This window comes from Mercenaria mercenaria, chromosome 14 (assembly GCF_021730395.1).
Source record: "Mercenaria mercenaria strain notata chromosome 14, MADL_Memer_1, whole genome shotgun sequence".
Classification (NCBI taxonomy): domain Eukaryota; kingdom Metazoa; phylum Mollusca; class Bivalvia; order Venerida; family Veneridae; genus Mercenaria; species Mercenaria mercenaria.
This window is the reverse complement of record NC_069374.1, coordinates 71,952,981-71,968,329: the sequence shown is the minus strand read 5'-3', so window position 1 is coordinate 71,968,329 and position 15,349 is coordinate 71,952,981. Positions and strand designations below refer to the sequence as shown.

At 35.4% G+C, this 15,349-nt stretch overlaps 1 protein-coding gene across 1 annotated transcript; it reads left to right on the top strand.

The window, feature by feature from the left end:
- Positions 1-6,445: 6,445 nt before the first annotated feature.
- Positions 6,446-15,072, top strand: LOC123527635 (phosphoserine aminotransferase-like). The gene is made up of 9 exons (XM_045307234.2): positions 6,446-6,605; positions 8,578-8,638; positions 9,002-9,071; positions 9,613-9,818; positions 10,132-10,209; positions 10,487-10,581; positions 11,094-11,263; positions 13,024-13,290; positions 13,934-15,072. The coding sequence occupies exons 1-9, from the start codon at positions 6,534-6,536 to the stop codon at positions 14,037-14,039; spliced, it is 1,125 nt and encodes a 374-aa protein (XP_045163169.2). The 5' UTR covers positions 6,446-6,533; the 3' UTR covers positions 14,040-15,072.
- The last annotated feature ends 277 nt before the right edge of the window (positions 15,073-15,349 follow it).

Genomic DNA, 15,349 nt, shown 5'->3' with positions numbered 1-15,349 from the left:
GGGGAGGGGGGGGGGAGGGACGTGAACGTTTGGTACTTTTAAGGTTTAATTTTGCGTGATATATTTAAGGAGAAGTTAAACATATTCTTAGTTAACAGTGACCATGACTCAATCAGCCTCGAATACAATCACAAGCTAGCTCTTTATGTAAGTTTTGGAGACAAATGTACAAAGTTTCATCGTAGTTATAGTTGTTGAGCGTATGTCATTTTACTATTTAAGTAACATCGACTTTGACCTTGACTCAAGCGGCAATAGACCCCAAGCTATTACTCTGCAGCAGATTGCTATTGTATTGACCGGAAACCAACTGATGGTTATTGAATGAATACGTTTTTCTTATGCTTTTATATAACTGTCACCTTGACATTGACCCCATTGGCCCAAACGGCATCTAAATAATCCAAACAAAGAAAAGTGCCGACCGGGATTTTAACCACTGCCCTTAAAAATCCTATATTCAATAAAGCACTACAGACCCAACGCCTTAGATCACTGCATTCAAGTACAATATGCAGCAATATTTAGTTATGCTTGGCCCTTCGACTGGCCCTTTATCTATAACCCAAACCTTGATTTTTTTTCTGTAAGCTACCTTTAGGCAGTTTCATTTCACCATATTGGTCTAAAATAAAGTTAACGAGCCGAACCACCTTTTTATTTTTAATAACAGCGACACTGGTCTCGAACCCAGCGGCCCTAAATGCCATGCCATGCTATGTCTCTATATAAAATTGCTATATACTTAAAACTTGGTGATAATTTGCCAGTTAGATATAAAGTTGTTGAGCAGAAGCCCCTCGTCTACACTGACGGTACTAGGTTTGAATAGTTTTGGGAAACGGCGTTTAACGATTTAAATGCATACATGACTATACTACTTAGTACTTACATTCAAGATTGCAGTTGAACTAAAGTTTAGCCTGTTTAGGTTAGTTCTACAAGACACAAATCAAATTCATCATCATACCGGAAGTCAAAGAGGCATAACAAGACACCGAAATCTCGATTTTGTCAAAAATTGACACCTATCCGCCTACCTGCCCGTCCCCCATATCAAATAACATACAACTTCACCGGTTATAACCTTTACCGGTGTACATAATCTCGTACAGTGCAATATCATATATAGTTATATAAATGTAAATGCCCAATACCAGCATAAGTTGACCCCTCAACTTGGCCGAAGACAATTTATATTTCCACGTATCGATCAATTTGTGATACCTGGAAATTGACTGACCAAAATAAACCTCTTGGCCTCTTTTTTTGGCCTGCGTTGACCGTACACTACTACAGTCACTTTGTGCTCTGCGATAACATTGTTTACAAGCGAAGAATGGAATACAGTGGTGCAGCCACCTTTTAATCATCATGGCACATCTACCTCAACAAGAAGAAATTCAGTTATTGTAGATTCTAATATATGTATTCGTAACCTATAATTGTAACATCTAAACATAGTGAAGTTATACGTGGATAAAAAAAACTAAGGAAAAAACTAAGGTATAATCACTGCAACTATACCTGCTAACCAACATGATATAAGCGGACACATTATCAGCTTACACGATGAAATATTTATCAAAAAGTCATAGTATGCCTAAAGTACAGTCGGGCTAAAACGCGGCTAACCATGATGATAACAATAGACTTCTTTTGCCTGTAGTGTAAATACATTTTCACTGACACTGTCAAATTAAATGTTTACAACGCGCGCAAAATAATTGTAATGCGTTTAAAATATCTGGCCATGCATATCAAAAATATCAGTTTCACTGCATGATCAGGTAGTCAAAGTCAACTGTTTCACTCTCAGCTGAAATATACGGTGTTCCGTTGGGGCTAAAGTGTTAAATAGGTCTAGAATACAGTTGTTTGTTTCCGCTTACCCGACCGACCCTATCTTTTTACCACTGACCTTAAGGTTTTAATTGATAAAAAGATATTGGGGAAAAAATAGATTTATGTTAAACAAGATTATTAGTAAGTAAGTCCAAAGCACGTACCTCCGTCTGACGTCATACAGACTAAGTGAACTCTTTTGCGCATGCTTGACAGAATGGTGAAGCGCAAAGGTACTGTCGCTTTTCGCCATCGTACTGTCGCGATTCGCCATTGTACCGTCGTAGCTCGCGCGTTCACATGAAGCAGGCACTGGCCCTTACGGAACACCGTAGAAATAAGCATATTGAAGATGTTGGACATTTTCATCAAAAAATTGCTATTTCTACTGCAGTGAAAATGTGTTTTAGTTATGAGTGGGCTTGGCCGTTTGTCCCCGACATAAGAAATTTTCGACGATTCAATGCTTGTGAAGATGAGATAGCAATATTCATAAAATGCTCCAGGAAATAAATGTATACTCAGTATATGTATGACACGCTAATTTGTCATTTTTTCGTATGGAATTTCATTTATTTGTTTGATCGAAATTAGAGGAGAAAACACCAGTTATTTTTGGAACGATTTTAATATTTGTATAGAAAATGCTCGCAACTGTAATTTGCTGAATTAGCACATACTGAACTGCGAATATAAACAAATAAAACAAATGGTTATAGTTAATAGTCTCGAAATTATTACTTGTGAACCAGCTAGCTATGGTTACTGGTATCTTCAGATGAAATTGAACATGTTGCTAATGGCGTGATCAATGTTGACAGTGGATTAAGCAAACCATATATATATAATATATATATATATATATATATATAATAGCATGCGATAGTACTACACAGTATAATAGGGAACATTTTTGTTACACGATGTAGTAAGTCTAGAAAAATGAGATTTTATACTGCAATATACTGCAGTAGATTTTTGATAAATCTTAGTAAGTTTATCTTATTATATTGTTCATTTATGTGTTAAAAACATTATATGTAAGCCTGTTTTTTCTATATTATGGGCCACATTTCATAAGATAGCCCGTCCGTTTAGCTCAACAGGGAGAGCAAAGATATGTGGATCGCGGGATCGTGCGTTCGATACCCAGGCGGGTCGTATGTTCTCCGTGACGATTTGATAAAAGACATTGTGTCTGAAAACTCATTCGTCCTCCACCTCTGATTCACGTGTGGAAGTTGGCAATTACTTGCGGAGAACAGATTTATACTGGTACAAAATCCAGGAACACTTTCTAGGTTAACTGCCAGCCGTTATATAACTGTTGGGAAACGTCGTCAAACCCAAATTCATATAAGGATCAGAATTGAAGATTGACTTTGCTTTTATTTCAATAGTTAATCCTGTATCAACATTCTCAAACTTTCGGCATCTACAACAATTTACACTTTTCTAAGTTTCAAAGGAAGTAACAAATATTGGCTATTTTAACAGATGCCGAGCTGTACTGCTGTCAAAAGTTAGGTGATAGTTTGTCTGGTTTACAGGAACAAAAATTGAAGGATTCTCACGATTTTTCAACCCCTACAGCAGCTAGAATGTTACAACTCACCTCTCTTAAAAACCAGACATAGGAAATACTAAACTCCCTTCTTCTGCAACAGCCCGACATAATATTGCCATATTGAAGATAAATAAACTACAGGAATTAATTTCTTACACTAAGTTCAGGCAACAAATTATTGCAGCACAACCCTTTCTAGTATGCTGTCTGTAGATAATACATGCCCCCCCCCCCCCCCCCACCCCTACGTTTACTGCTGTGACGGAGAAGAAAAGGTGCAGCGTTTGCAAAAGGTGGAGTGTGCAGTGTCATTGCAAATGATCAATTTCTCTGCTATTCATTCATGAGTATCAACAGCTGCTTTATGCATACGTCTGTTATTTGTACAGTTAAAGGTATACAAATATTATCGAAATCTTGCTCTAACCTTATCATTATGTGCATACTTTTGTATCAGTTCATGTCATTTGTATTTAAAGGTCCATTACTAAGGGAAAGTGAGTTGGCAATTTTTTCATAGCCAGTGCATAGACTTCTGCAAGACACTAAATAATGAAGATTGGCAGGTCAAAATTTACAGAAGGTCTTTGGAACTCAAAGAAATGTATGTGTATTATGTTGAAATTTCAATGAATCGACAGAATGACCCCCCAGGTCTTTTTAACTTTCTTCATACTTCATAAAAAAAATAATTGTACATATACTGCGATTTATTTCGAATTTCTACATACCAACTTTCATTTTCCAATAAAATGAAATAGTTTCTGTGCTTTTTAAAAGAAATTAAAATGTTCACTTTCCTTAGTACTGGACCTTTAAATACAGTCAAACTCCGTCTGTAAATAACACCCGTGGGTAATGAAAATAGTGGTCTTTGTTGACAGGTGATCTCTGAAACATAGGTAAATTTAGAACAAATGGTTGCCGTTATATGTTGTTTTACAGTAGTAATTTTATTCGTTATCTAAGAAGAAGAAAAAAAAAACTATTAAAAATCGGTCTGATTAACAAAAGACGTGTTTTATAATTTTAATATTCACCCTAATGAAATGTTTGGATAAGACGAATGGAATCTATTTGCATAGTAAACTATACAGTTCCATTTTTTTCGCGCCTGTACTTTTTTGAAATTCAAAATTCATGTGATAATCATATTATAATGTGGGAATATTTTCGTTCCTAGTTGTAGATACATTAAGTTTATCCATGTTTTGGATATTTTTGTGACTGCAGATAGCGATGATATTTCAAATCGCATTGCAATTTCTTTGTTGAACAATCCTACTCTGAGTTTCATTAAATGATATCATTTTCAACAGATATTTTGTGTCATAGGAAAGGTTGACAAGTATCATCATAATCCTCGTCTTCGTAATCACTTTCCCCTATATCATCACCAAAAACGTTATCACTTTCCCCTTTATCATCACCAAAAGCATGTGTAGGCTCTATAGTTCGTGGCTGTCCTATCCCAATATACAATACTGCTTCTGTCCTTATCCGGTACAAGAAGTTCAACCACTATTAAATGCTTCATAATTTAAAAATCCTGTATAAAATTTTATGAATTTTGGATTAGAATTAATAATGTTTGCATTTAGAAAATGCATGTTCGTATGGAAAGGGTAAATCAACCTGCACGTAGCCTACCCTTTTAGTTTTGGCACCAAAGTAAATAAAATAGACATGATAGCATTATAAGTCAAAATGATAACACATTAATCAACAACACGATCCTTAACTAAAGAAGATACATCTTATTCATCTAACATAAGACAGCTCCGGCGTTCCATAATTTATCCATATCAATCATAATGGAATATTTATTGTACATCTGAACCGCATTTCCTGCGGGAACTTGAATTTGTGTCACTTTATTAAACTAAAATTATAATCAAAGAGGCCAGTTCATGTACTGAAGTTAATTACTTAACTTTATCGTGCCTATGATCAATTTTTAAAAAAACAGAAGTATAAAGATTATTCTGGAAAAAAATCAATCTATTTAAAAGAATCTAGGCCTACTCTCAGAGCAGTTCTGACAAAAATAAATCTGATTTTCGCAAAGTATTAAATTTTTATGCCTCCGAGAAAAATGCTAGCCTCAACACCCGTCAGAAGTTAAAACCATAAAACCACAGATACTTGAGGTTTGGACCAGGTACGACCCATTTGGTCAAATGCAACAAAGACCATTGTACATTTTCAGCTTCCCCCCCCCCCCCCCCCTCCCAAAAAAAAAAAATTCAATCCATAGCAATACCCACCATTGATCTCTTACCTTCTACGAGATGAGTGAGTATTTCTATGATTTTAATGGTCATTGTTGCATTTGGCCAAATTATACCAGGGCGGGGTCGTAGGCTAGCTAATCCAAACCCCTAGTATCTGTAGTTAAAACAGGTAGATCTATACATACCATCGTTTTTGCTATGGAAATTTGTTAAGCAAAAATGCATTAAGGACGTATGCTAGAATTTGGTGCGAAAATTTTCCCAATAACAGAATTTCTTCAAACTTTGGATATTGAAGGACAATCATCTAACAAACAAAAAACTGCAATAAAAATCATAGGTCACCGGTATCAAAAAAGAGTTATCTGCCCTTGAAAACGGCATTTCCCCCAACAATGACGTTTTCAAGGGCAGATAACTCTTTTTCGAATCCGGTGACCTATGATTTTTATTGCATTTTTTTGTTTCTTAGATGATTGTCCTTCAATATCCAAAGTTTAAAGAAATTCTGTTATTGGGAAAATTTTCGCCCATCTCATATACAGGGAATTCTAGCGTACGCCTTTAAACCATACGCGATGTTAATTCTAAATCTAGCTATTTAGTGCAGAAAAAGCATTAATAGTTTGTCATACAAAACCTACATTAGTTCAACCTGACATCACGCGTGCTACTCGTGTAAGAGAAATTTTCCGATCATATATTCCCTATCATTCGAGTAGCGCGTGCAAGTCGAAGCGCCGGGTGACCCCGATCAGTTACATTGACCAATGAATCGGTCGTAAACCATGATCACGTGGTTTGGTTTCATCATCTCGGAAAGCTATTCATTTTCCTTCTGTCTACAGAAAAGAAAAGACCAGTTTGAAACTCTTTAAGGAAACAAAATGGAAATTATTAATAAAGAAAGACATGAAGTTATTAATTTTTCACCAGGACCGGCAAAATTGCCTTGTCAGGTAACTGATTTTTATTTGTTAAATAGATGTGTAAAAATAAAAAAAGCGCTCAGCTGATTTTGCGGTAAACCATCGTTACAACTTACATATATTTACCTCAGACTAGAATAGTGCGTGTAAACTAGGACATGGCCTGGTTTACATTTTACATAGGCCAGCGGAGCAGTAGTATTTTTATTCAGGGGCGGTTTTGTTTGTACTTTAGTTGAGGGCGCTTGTCTTTCTTTACTGCAGATTTCTGTGTGTAATTGCAGCTCGTGTGTCGAGATGTCGATAAAAAGTAAAAGCAAACTTGTTGAAACTACATTAAAATGAAAATTTTGGGCAGAGATGGGTAATTGTAGATGTTTCTTCAAGTTTAATATGTAAAAGTTTGTAAGTCTTACTCTTAGGTCTAATTCTGGCTACCATAACTTTAAATGATGCGGTCCTGGCACTTTATGTACCATCGCCTTATGTACCGCTTACATACCATAATTTGTAACAGTAGTGGGAACAATGTGCAGCCTCGACTGGGACTCAAACTTCGGACCTTCGGCTTACCGTGTCAACGCTCTACCAAATGAGCTACCGAGGCCACTCGATATGGGAACTGCTACACACCTTCCCTCTTGTTGTGAGTCATTGGCACTTTTGGCCAATGTCTGCTGCAGACTGTTATCCCAAGTCAGATGCACACCCCAGGCAAAGTGCTTCGCCCCGCATGGGCTTTAAGGGTGAAAATCCCGGTAGAACATTCGAATGTATCGGTATCAGGGGGGGAAAATGTGCAGTCTTGACCAGGACACGAACCTCGGATCTTCGGCTTACCGTGCCTACGCTCTACCAATTAAGCTACAGAGACCATCCAATACGAAAAAGGCTACACCACTAAGAACCACTAATGATGCCCTTTTTAATGATCAACACGTTTTAAACAGGTTGCATTACAATTTACATGTTGCTGTGCTAAATATTTTTAGCTACCCATGCAAGTCTTATAATTTAAATTAATTTAAAGAGGAATTGGTGGCATTACATATTCAGATTCAGTCTTTTTGTAGTTTTAAGTTTTATTTGTACTGTACAGTTCAACTAGTCAGATTAGTTGGTTGTGCTGAATAGGCAGTGTCTCCATGTCCAAGTAAACTTAACAGTTTTATGCAGTGAAGCAATTGCTTATTAGAACTCCCATGTATGGCTGCAGCTATGTACCCTGCACTATACTGTTGGCATTGCATGAGCCACTTGTTGGACTGTTAACTCATATTTGGCGGATCCTGGACTAGGTTGCATAGCGTTTATATTCTGATTAATGACCTAATGCGGTAGACAGACGCAACTCACATGGTGATTTGGTTACTGTGAGCCTATTAATTTACGCATTTAACCATATGTCTGTAATCAGTTAAATAGATAGACTTCCCTCGGACTAGGTTGTGGTGCCCATTTTGTTAGCCCAGGACTAGATAGTAGATTTCATGTTACAGTGCATCATCTTTTCCCATCTTTTTTCATAATCATTGACCTTTTCCACCCCTGTAAAATTGTTTGACAACAGCTGGGCATGATAAATATCTTTATCAGCTTGTTTACACCTGTGACATTTTGTTTACATAACATTCAGGAGAGGGAAGTAATTTGAAATAATGCTATTGAAATCTCTAGCTGGAGTAGTCTTCCTTGCTTCTGATAACTGAATCTTTAAATGCCTTTACATTTACAAGACTGTTGCAGAGCAAATGAAAATGGCAATAGAATTGTATTATTAATACACCAACGACTTTTAAGTTTTTTGTTTGATAAATGCAGCATAGTAGATAAGGGGTATGTTAGCATAAATACATACTTAAAATGCAGACATTCAGGATTAATTGCAGTAATGTGTGCGCTGATTTATATGCACAGAAATATTCATTTTAAAGTAAGTACTTTAATTTCTTTTTAAGTACCATGTTTTAATATAAATTGTAATTTATAACAATATTTTCAGGTGTTGATGCAAGCCCAGAAAGATCTGACAAACTACAATGGGACAGGAGTTAGTGTGATGGGTAAGACATGATTATATCCTTGTCAGTGATTCTTATTACAAGCCACTAAGATAATTTTCATTTTCTAGTACATGTGGTATCTTAGATGTTCAAACCTATTCCATCATGGCATTGTCTACATGACCAGAACAGAAAATTGGGACATCTAAGTTTTGGTTAACAGCACTAGTAATTGGGAGAGAAGTGATTTTAGTGTCACTGTCTGTGTGGTCTGGGTAAAAATTAAATATACATACTTGAAAATAACTAGTAGAAGTTACAGTCGTGATAACATACCCTTACAAATGTTACCCTTGACGTTAATGTTAAGATTTGCCAAACTTTTGAATGTCTTTGTATTAAATTCTTTCACATTGTTTCCAGAATTGAGTCACAGATCACAAGATTTCAACAAGATCCTGACAGCTGCTGAGAATGATCTCCGAGATTTACTGTAAGTATTTGAGAAGATTTATCGGTCTTACTAAAGTCTGACCTACAAATAATATGCATAATGCTTGGTATATGAAGGAATATTGTTGGTTAGATTTTATTGAGCTTTTATCAGTATAAAATGTAACAATAGTTACCTTGTAAATGTGGGGTATGCATGTCGAAAAAAAGAATCTAGACCGTTGTGGTTCCGTTCGAATCACTATAAAGTCATTTTCAGTTTTACGACTGTAGCCAGTATTATTTTGACACCCCTTCATGCTTGCTGCACTTGGTGGTATTTCAATGTCAAAGTTCAGTACTTTGAATTTTGTACAATGCCTAAAGCCCTTGGAAAAAACATTATATACTTTTGACTTTGAGGACAGTGTAAGCGTTGGTTAAGCAATGCAGAAACGTAAATGTTCCAGTGGGAGAATGATACATGTATATTACCATAACTGTTTAGGAAAGTACAAGTTCAGCGTACATCGCCATAACTTTATATAGCAACTTCATTATTAATCAATAACATATCTTTCTTCTATATTTTCGATAAACAGTGATATCCCTGACAACTACAAGGTATTGTTCCTGCAAGGTGGTGGCACCGGTCAGTTCTCTGCAATTCCTTGCAATCTACTGAACCTGAAACCAGGTCAGACAGCTGATTATATAGTCACTGGTTGTTGGTCAGCAAAAGCTGCAAAAGAAGCTGAGAAATACGGCAAAGTGAACTATGTGCTTCCAAAACAGAACAAATATACAAGTAAGTTTAGTTATGTAAATTCGTAAACAATTATATACATACTTTTAACAAACTTAAATGGAGAGGTAATGGAGTATTCATTAAAGCTTCCGCCAATTTATCTTGCATAATATCAGAATGCCAGAAGGAAAGAGGGCGAAACAGTTAATGAGTTATAAATAATAAAGTTTTAAAAAAAGAAATCCAGAACCCAGTAGTTGTATTAAAGAAATTACTATATTTTCCATTGAGAAGTAACTTTGGAATGACTGATACATATTGCAGAGATTTTGTAACAAGGAGATAGCTCAGTATTGTTTATTTTTGGTTTCAGATATTCCTGATCAGTCAGAATGGAATTTGAATCCAGAAGCTTCATATGTATACTACTGTGACAATGAAACTGTTCATGGTAAGTGGATTTTATTCCAGTTATAGAAGGTACATTCATTGTTTTAGTACAGTTAGAAATATCAAGTTCATTTAAAACAATAATTTTTTGTTTTATTATAGGTTAGTGTTTATTAGTAAACATTTATCAAATTAAACTGGTCTGGCACGGAGGAGTATAATAAATAGTTTTGGTTTATCATTTAATATGGAAAATTGTTTAGTTCTTTAAAACTGGATTTTTAGTGAGCATACTTGATTATATCTGAGTATAAATCCTGATTTTGTAATTGTTGCAGGTGTCGAGTTCCAGTTTGTGCCAGAAACAAACGGTGTTCCACTTGTCTGTGATATGTCTTCCAATATTCTCACTAGGAAATTTGATGTGTCAAAGGTATGTTTTATGACACCTGATGATGTGTGTTAAAATAAATTATGCATTTCCATGTAATCTGTTTGGGGCTTGTTAATCAGAATTTGATCAAGTAGTAAATTAATTAACAAATGAACAGAATATTATACCCAAAGTGAAATACGTCATTAAATGTGACTTAAATGTGATTTACCAGCTTTAATGTAGAATGTAAGGTCCATGCTTTCAATGGAAAAGGTTATTTTTGTCCACTTTGTATTAATCTACTGATTCTTGTTTGCCCATAATGTAGACTGGAGTGCAAAATGTGTAACTCTAAGAAAAGCATAACATTTAGTTTTAAAAAATCCCATTTTGAATTTTTTTTGTTTAAAAGGTAAAGTTATGTCAAACTAAATGGGAAAGTTCAGTTATGCAGTTGTTTATGATATATTTTGCCAATTGTCAAATCCCCAGTATGGTTTTAATTCTCCTTAAAATTTCATCAAAAATCATCAGTTATCCCTGTGTAATCAAGTTTATTGTTTTGACAGTTTGGTGTGATATTTGGTGGTGCTCAGAAGAACATTGGTTGTGCAGGATGTACTGTGGTTATTATACGAGAGGATTTGATTGGACAACAGATGCCAAATACTCCGACAGTGTTCTGCTATAAAACTCAAGTTGGAAACAACTCCTTGTATAATACTCCTCCTACATACAGGTAATATATCACAGTTGTCTCACTCTTTGGTATCAATAACAGTATGCCTTAGAGAAATTGCTGGTCTGTAGTTTGTGCTTTATCACAGTCTGTATTCAACACATGCTTACTTGGCTAATAAAGTCTTAAATGTAAAGATTATTCATGATGTCATGTTAAGAAACACTTACTAAATGGTTTGCTTGTCAAAAGTCAAGAACTCGGACAATAGTTTTGACTATTGACAGGTTTTGTAAGAGTATACTGCAGCTGTCGCATGCATACACGTAGTACATCGTCATTCTCTAAATTTTTGTGTGTTTTATTTATCAGTTTTGTAACTGAACAGTTTGGACAACACTTAATTTTGTTTAAGTTCATATCCTTTTCACAAAAAAACTTTAAATACAGCTTAAATATAGCAGTAGATTTAGGCATTTGAATTGTGAAATAATTAAAACAAGTAAGAAAAATATTACACCGGACAAATTTGAATTTGACTTTAAAGAAAGCTAGTTCTAAATTAAAGTCTAATCACACTTTTTGCTTTATTGGCTAGAAGACAAAAGTTGTTACCTTGCAGCATTTCCAACCTGCAGTAAGTTTAAACCAGTTCATTAAATTGTCGGACAAAGATGCTGCCAGCTGATTCATTTTTAGCTCATCTGATTTTTTGAAAAAAAATGATGAGTTATTGTCATCACTTGAGCGGTTGTCGGCGTCTGCGTCGGCGTTGCCTGGTTAAGTTTTATGTTTAGGTCAGCTTTTCTCCTAAACTATCAAAGCTATTGCTTTGAAACTTGGAATACTTGTTCACCATCATAAGCTGACTCTGTATAGCAAGAAACATAACTCCATCTTGATTTTTGCAAGATTTATGGCCCCTTTTGTACTTAGAAAATATCAGATTTCTTGGTTAAGTTTTATGTTTAGGTCAACTTTTCTCCTAAACTATCAAAGCTATTGCTTTGAAACTTGGAATACTTGTTCACCATCATAAGCAGACCCTGTACATCAAGAAACATAACTCCATCTTGCTTTTTGCAAGAATTATTGCCCCTTTTGGACTTAGAAAATCAGTTTTCTTGGTTAAGTTTTATGTTTAGGTCAGCTTTTCTCCTAAACTGTCAAAGCTATTGCTTTAAAACTTGCAACACTTGTTCACCATCATAAGTTGACCCTGTACAACAAGAAACATAACTCCATCCTGCTTTTTGCAAGATTTATGGCCCCTTTTGGACTTAGAAAATATCAGATTTCTTGGTTAAGTTTTATGTTTAGGTCAACTTTTTCTCTTAAACTATCAAAGCTATTGCTTTGAAACTTGCAACACTTGTTCACCATCATAAGCTGACCCTGTACAACAAGCAACATAACTCCATCCTGCTTTTTGCAATAATTATTGTCCCTTTTGGACTTAGAAAATCATTTTCTTGGTTGAGTATTATGTTTAAGTCAACTTTTCTCATAAACTATCAAAGCTATTGCTTTAAAACTTGCAACAGTTTTTCACCATCATAAGTGGACACTGAACATCAAGAAACATAACTCTATCCTGCTTTTTGCAAGAATGATGCCCCTTTTTAGACTTAGAAAATCATGGGTAGGACAATATTTCTATTACACAAAAAAAAAATCAGATGAGCGTCAGCACCCGCAAGGCGGTGCTCTTGTTAAAGCTAAGAGTTTGGATGCTAGGTATTTTAAGATGTTTTGTTGGTGTTTAATCATCTCGAGAGTGTTTAATTTCATCATTTACCAAGATTTTTCTCTTCCTTCAGTATATACATCATGGGCCTGGTGTTTAAATGGAAGAAAGAGCATGGTGGTGTAAAGTCGATGGAAGACAACTCTGAAGAGAAGTCGGAGATGATATACGACATAATAGATCACTCTAGTGGGTTTTTCTGCTGTCCGGTTGACAAGAAATGCCGCAGTAGAATGAATGTGCCATTCAGAATCTCATCTGCAGAAGGTTGTGACGTCCTTGAAAAGAAGTTCATAGATATGGCTGCTGAACAGGGGATGATCCAGCTGAAAGGTCATAGGTAAGTTGGCGAGTCCTGATTATTTGGCTTCTAGCAAAGGCCCGACTGTCTGGAATAGAATTTTGTATTCTGTGCCACTTTCGGATAAATACTGCAAAATCATTAGTTCTAGGACATAATATATATATAGCCGCGATTGGAGAAACCAACATATGGGTTGCGACAACTGGATCCAGACACAGCCTGCGCATCGCGAGCGCAGTCTGGTCAGGCTCCATGCTGTTCGCTTTTAAAGCCTATTGGAATTGGAGAAACTGTTATTGAACAGCATGGATCCTGACCACGGATGCGCAGGCTGGTCTGGATCCATGCTGGTCGCACACCCACTATGTTGGTTTTCCCATGGCACGGCTCATACTGATTTTGTTCCCCAACTGCTTCACAGGTACGTCACATGTATATTAAAGCTAATTGAAATTTTGAAAAATGTTGATTGTTTTATATATGGACGAAGTATTGGTTGGTGTTTGTTTGGGTTAACGCCTTTTTTAACAGTTTTCAGTCATGTAACGGCGGCGCAATTAACCTAACCAGTGTTCCTGGATTCTGTAGTATTAAAACATTGAAAATTATTGCCCCCAACAAAGTTCTTACTGGTTTAAAGAATTGCAATATTTATGTTTCTATAATTTTGCCCTTTCAGGTCAGTTGGTGGAATAAGAGTGTCATTGTACAACGCTGTGACTGTAGCAGAGACTAAAATACTGGCAGAGTTCATGAAAGACTTTCTAGCTAAACACAGAAATTAGTGATCCAAATGTCTTTAGAAAACAAGTTACTGTCTTTAATATCGTCCCCTGATTGTATGGTAGAATATTTTTCATGCCATGGCATACAGGGTGCTGGTAATTTAGGGTTTAAGTAGCACTGAATAATGTTTCATGCAAGTTTAAATCCTGAATTATAGCACTTCAAAACAGCAGTAGTAAAAAGCTACTCTAAACCACAGGTTACCTGGCATTTGTATACCTTACTTCATTAAATACAAGGGTTTAAAGGATACCTGTGTCATACATAAAGTTAAAGGACACCATTGAAGTTGTCAGAGTGTTTGGGCTGATTTGTTTTCAGTCATGTTTGAGATTAGAAGGAAAGGAGAGATTCGGTTACATAACACCAGTATTCCACAGTTTAATCTTGTATCTGTAGCCTTGCTTTCACTGACATGGCAAAGGCTTTTGAGGGTGTTCTCTCAGATAGTAAGAGACAGTTTCTCTCAAAGACAGAAAAATAGAAGTTTCTATCTCCATTCTCTTGTAGAATGTTAAATATGGTAGAAGGTGCAGTGTCGTAAAGTTTTGACTGAGAGAATGTGATTTTAAATTGATAGGAACAGAAACTCTGTGATATTTTAACAAGCATTCATATTTCATGTTTTAAATTTTGAAATTATTGCTTTTATCATTTATGTCATATTTGTATTTTTTAACTCATCAGCTTATTTCATTTACAGTAAAAAGATACCCTACCAAAAACTAGTGCCGAAAATCTGATACCCCTCTCAAAACAGAATTATATTTGATTTTACTCACAAAGTCATTACGTGTATTGTTTTATTTCATTTGTCCATTTTAAGAGGTTTGTAATGTAATAACATCATTATTTAAAATACTCCTTTTTTTTTTTTTTTTTAACCTTGTGTATTGCCAGTATTGGTGATGCAGTGTGAAGTCCTCATTTTGTTTATGGAAAGTCTCACGATGATATTTAAACCTGTTCCATTCTTAAACCTAAATAGTGATTAGCAGTGTTGCTATGGAGATGGAATATAAATTCTTCTACCTTGTAGGGTAGTTATAGCAAAAGTAAGACTTGCATTCACTTTCATAGATTCTTTAGCAATGGTACATTATACTTTGAACATTGTACAAAAAATTTCAGTAAAATGAATTGCAATCTGATTGGAGAGATTAATTGATAATCAGTCAAGAGTTTCATAGAAATGGAATAGGCTTAAATGAGTGTATAACAAATGATATTGTAAAATTCTAGTCTACAGTATATTTACATGTTACCATTTGTTGTCGTTCCCACCTAGTACAATTGAATTTTGTTAAAT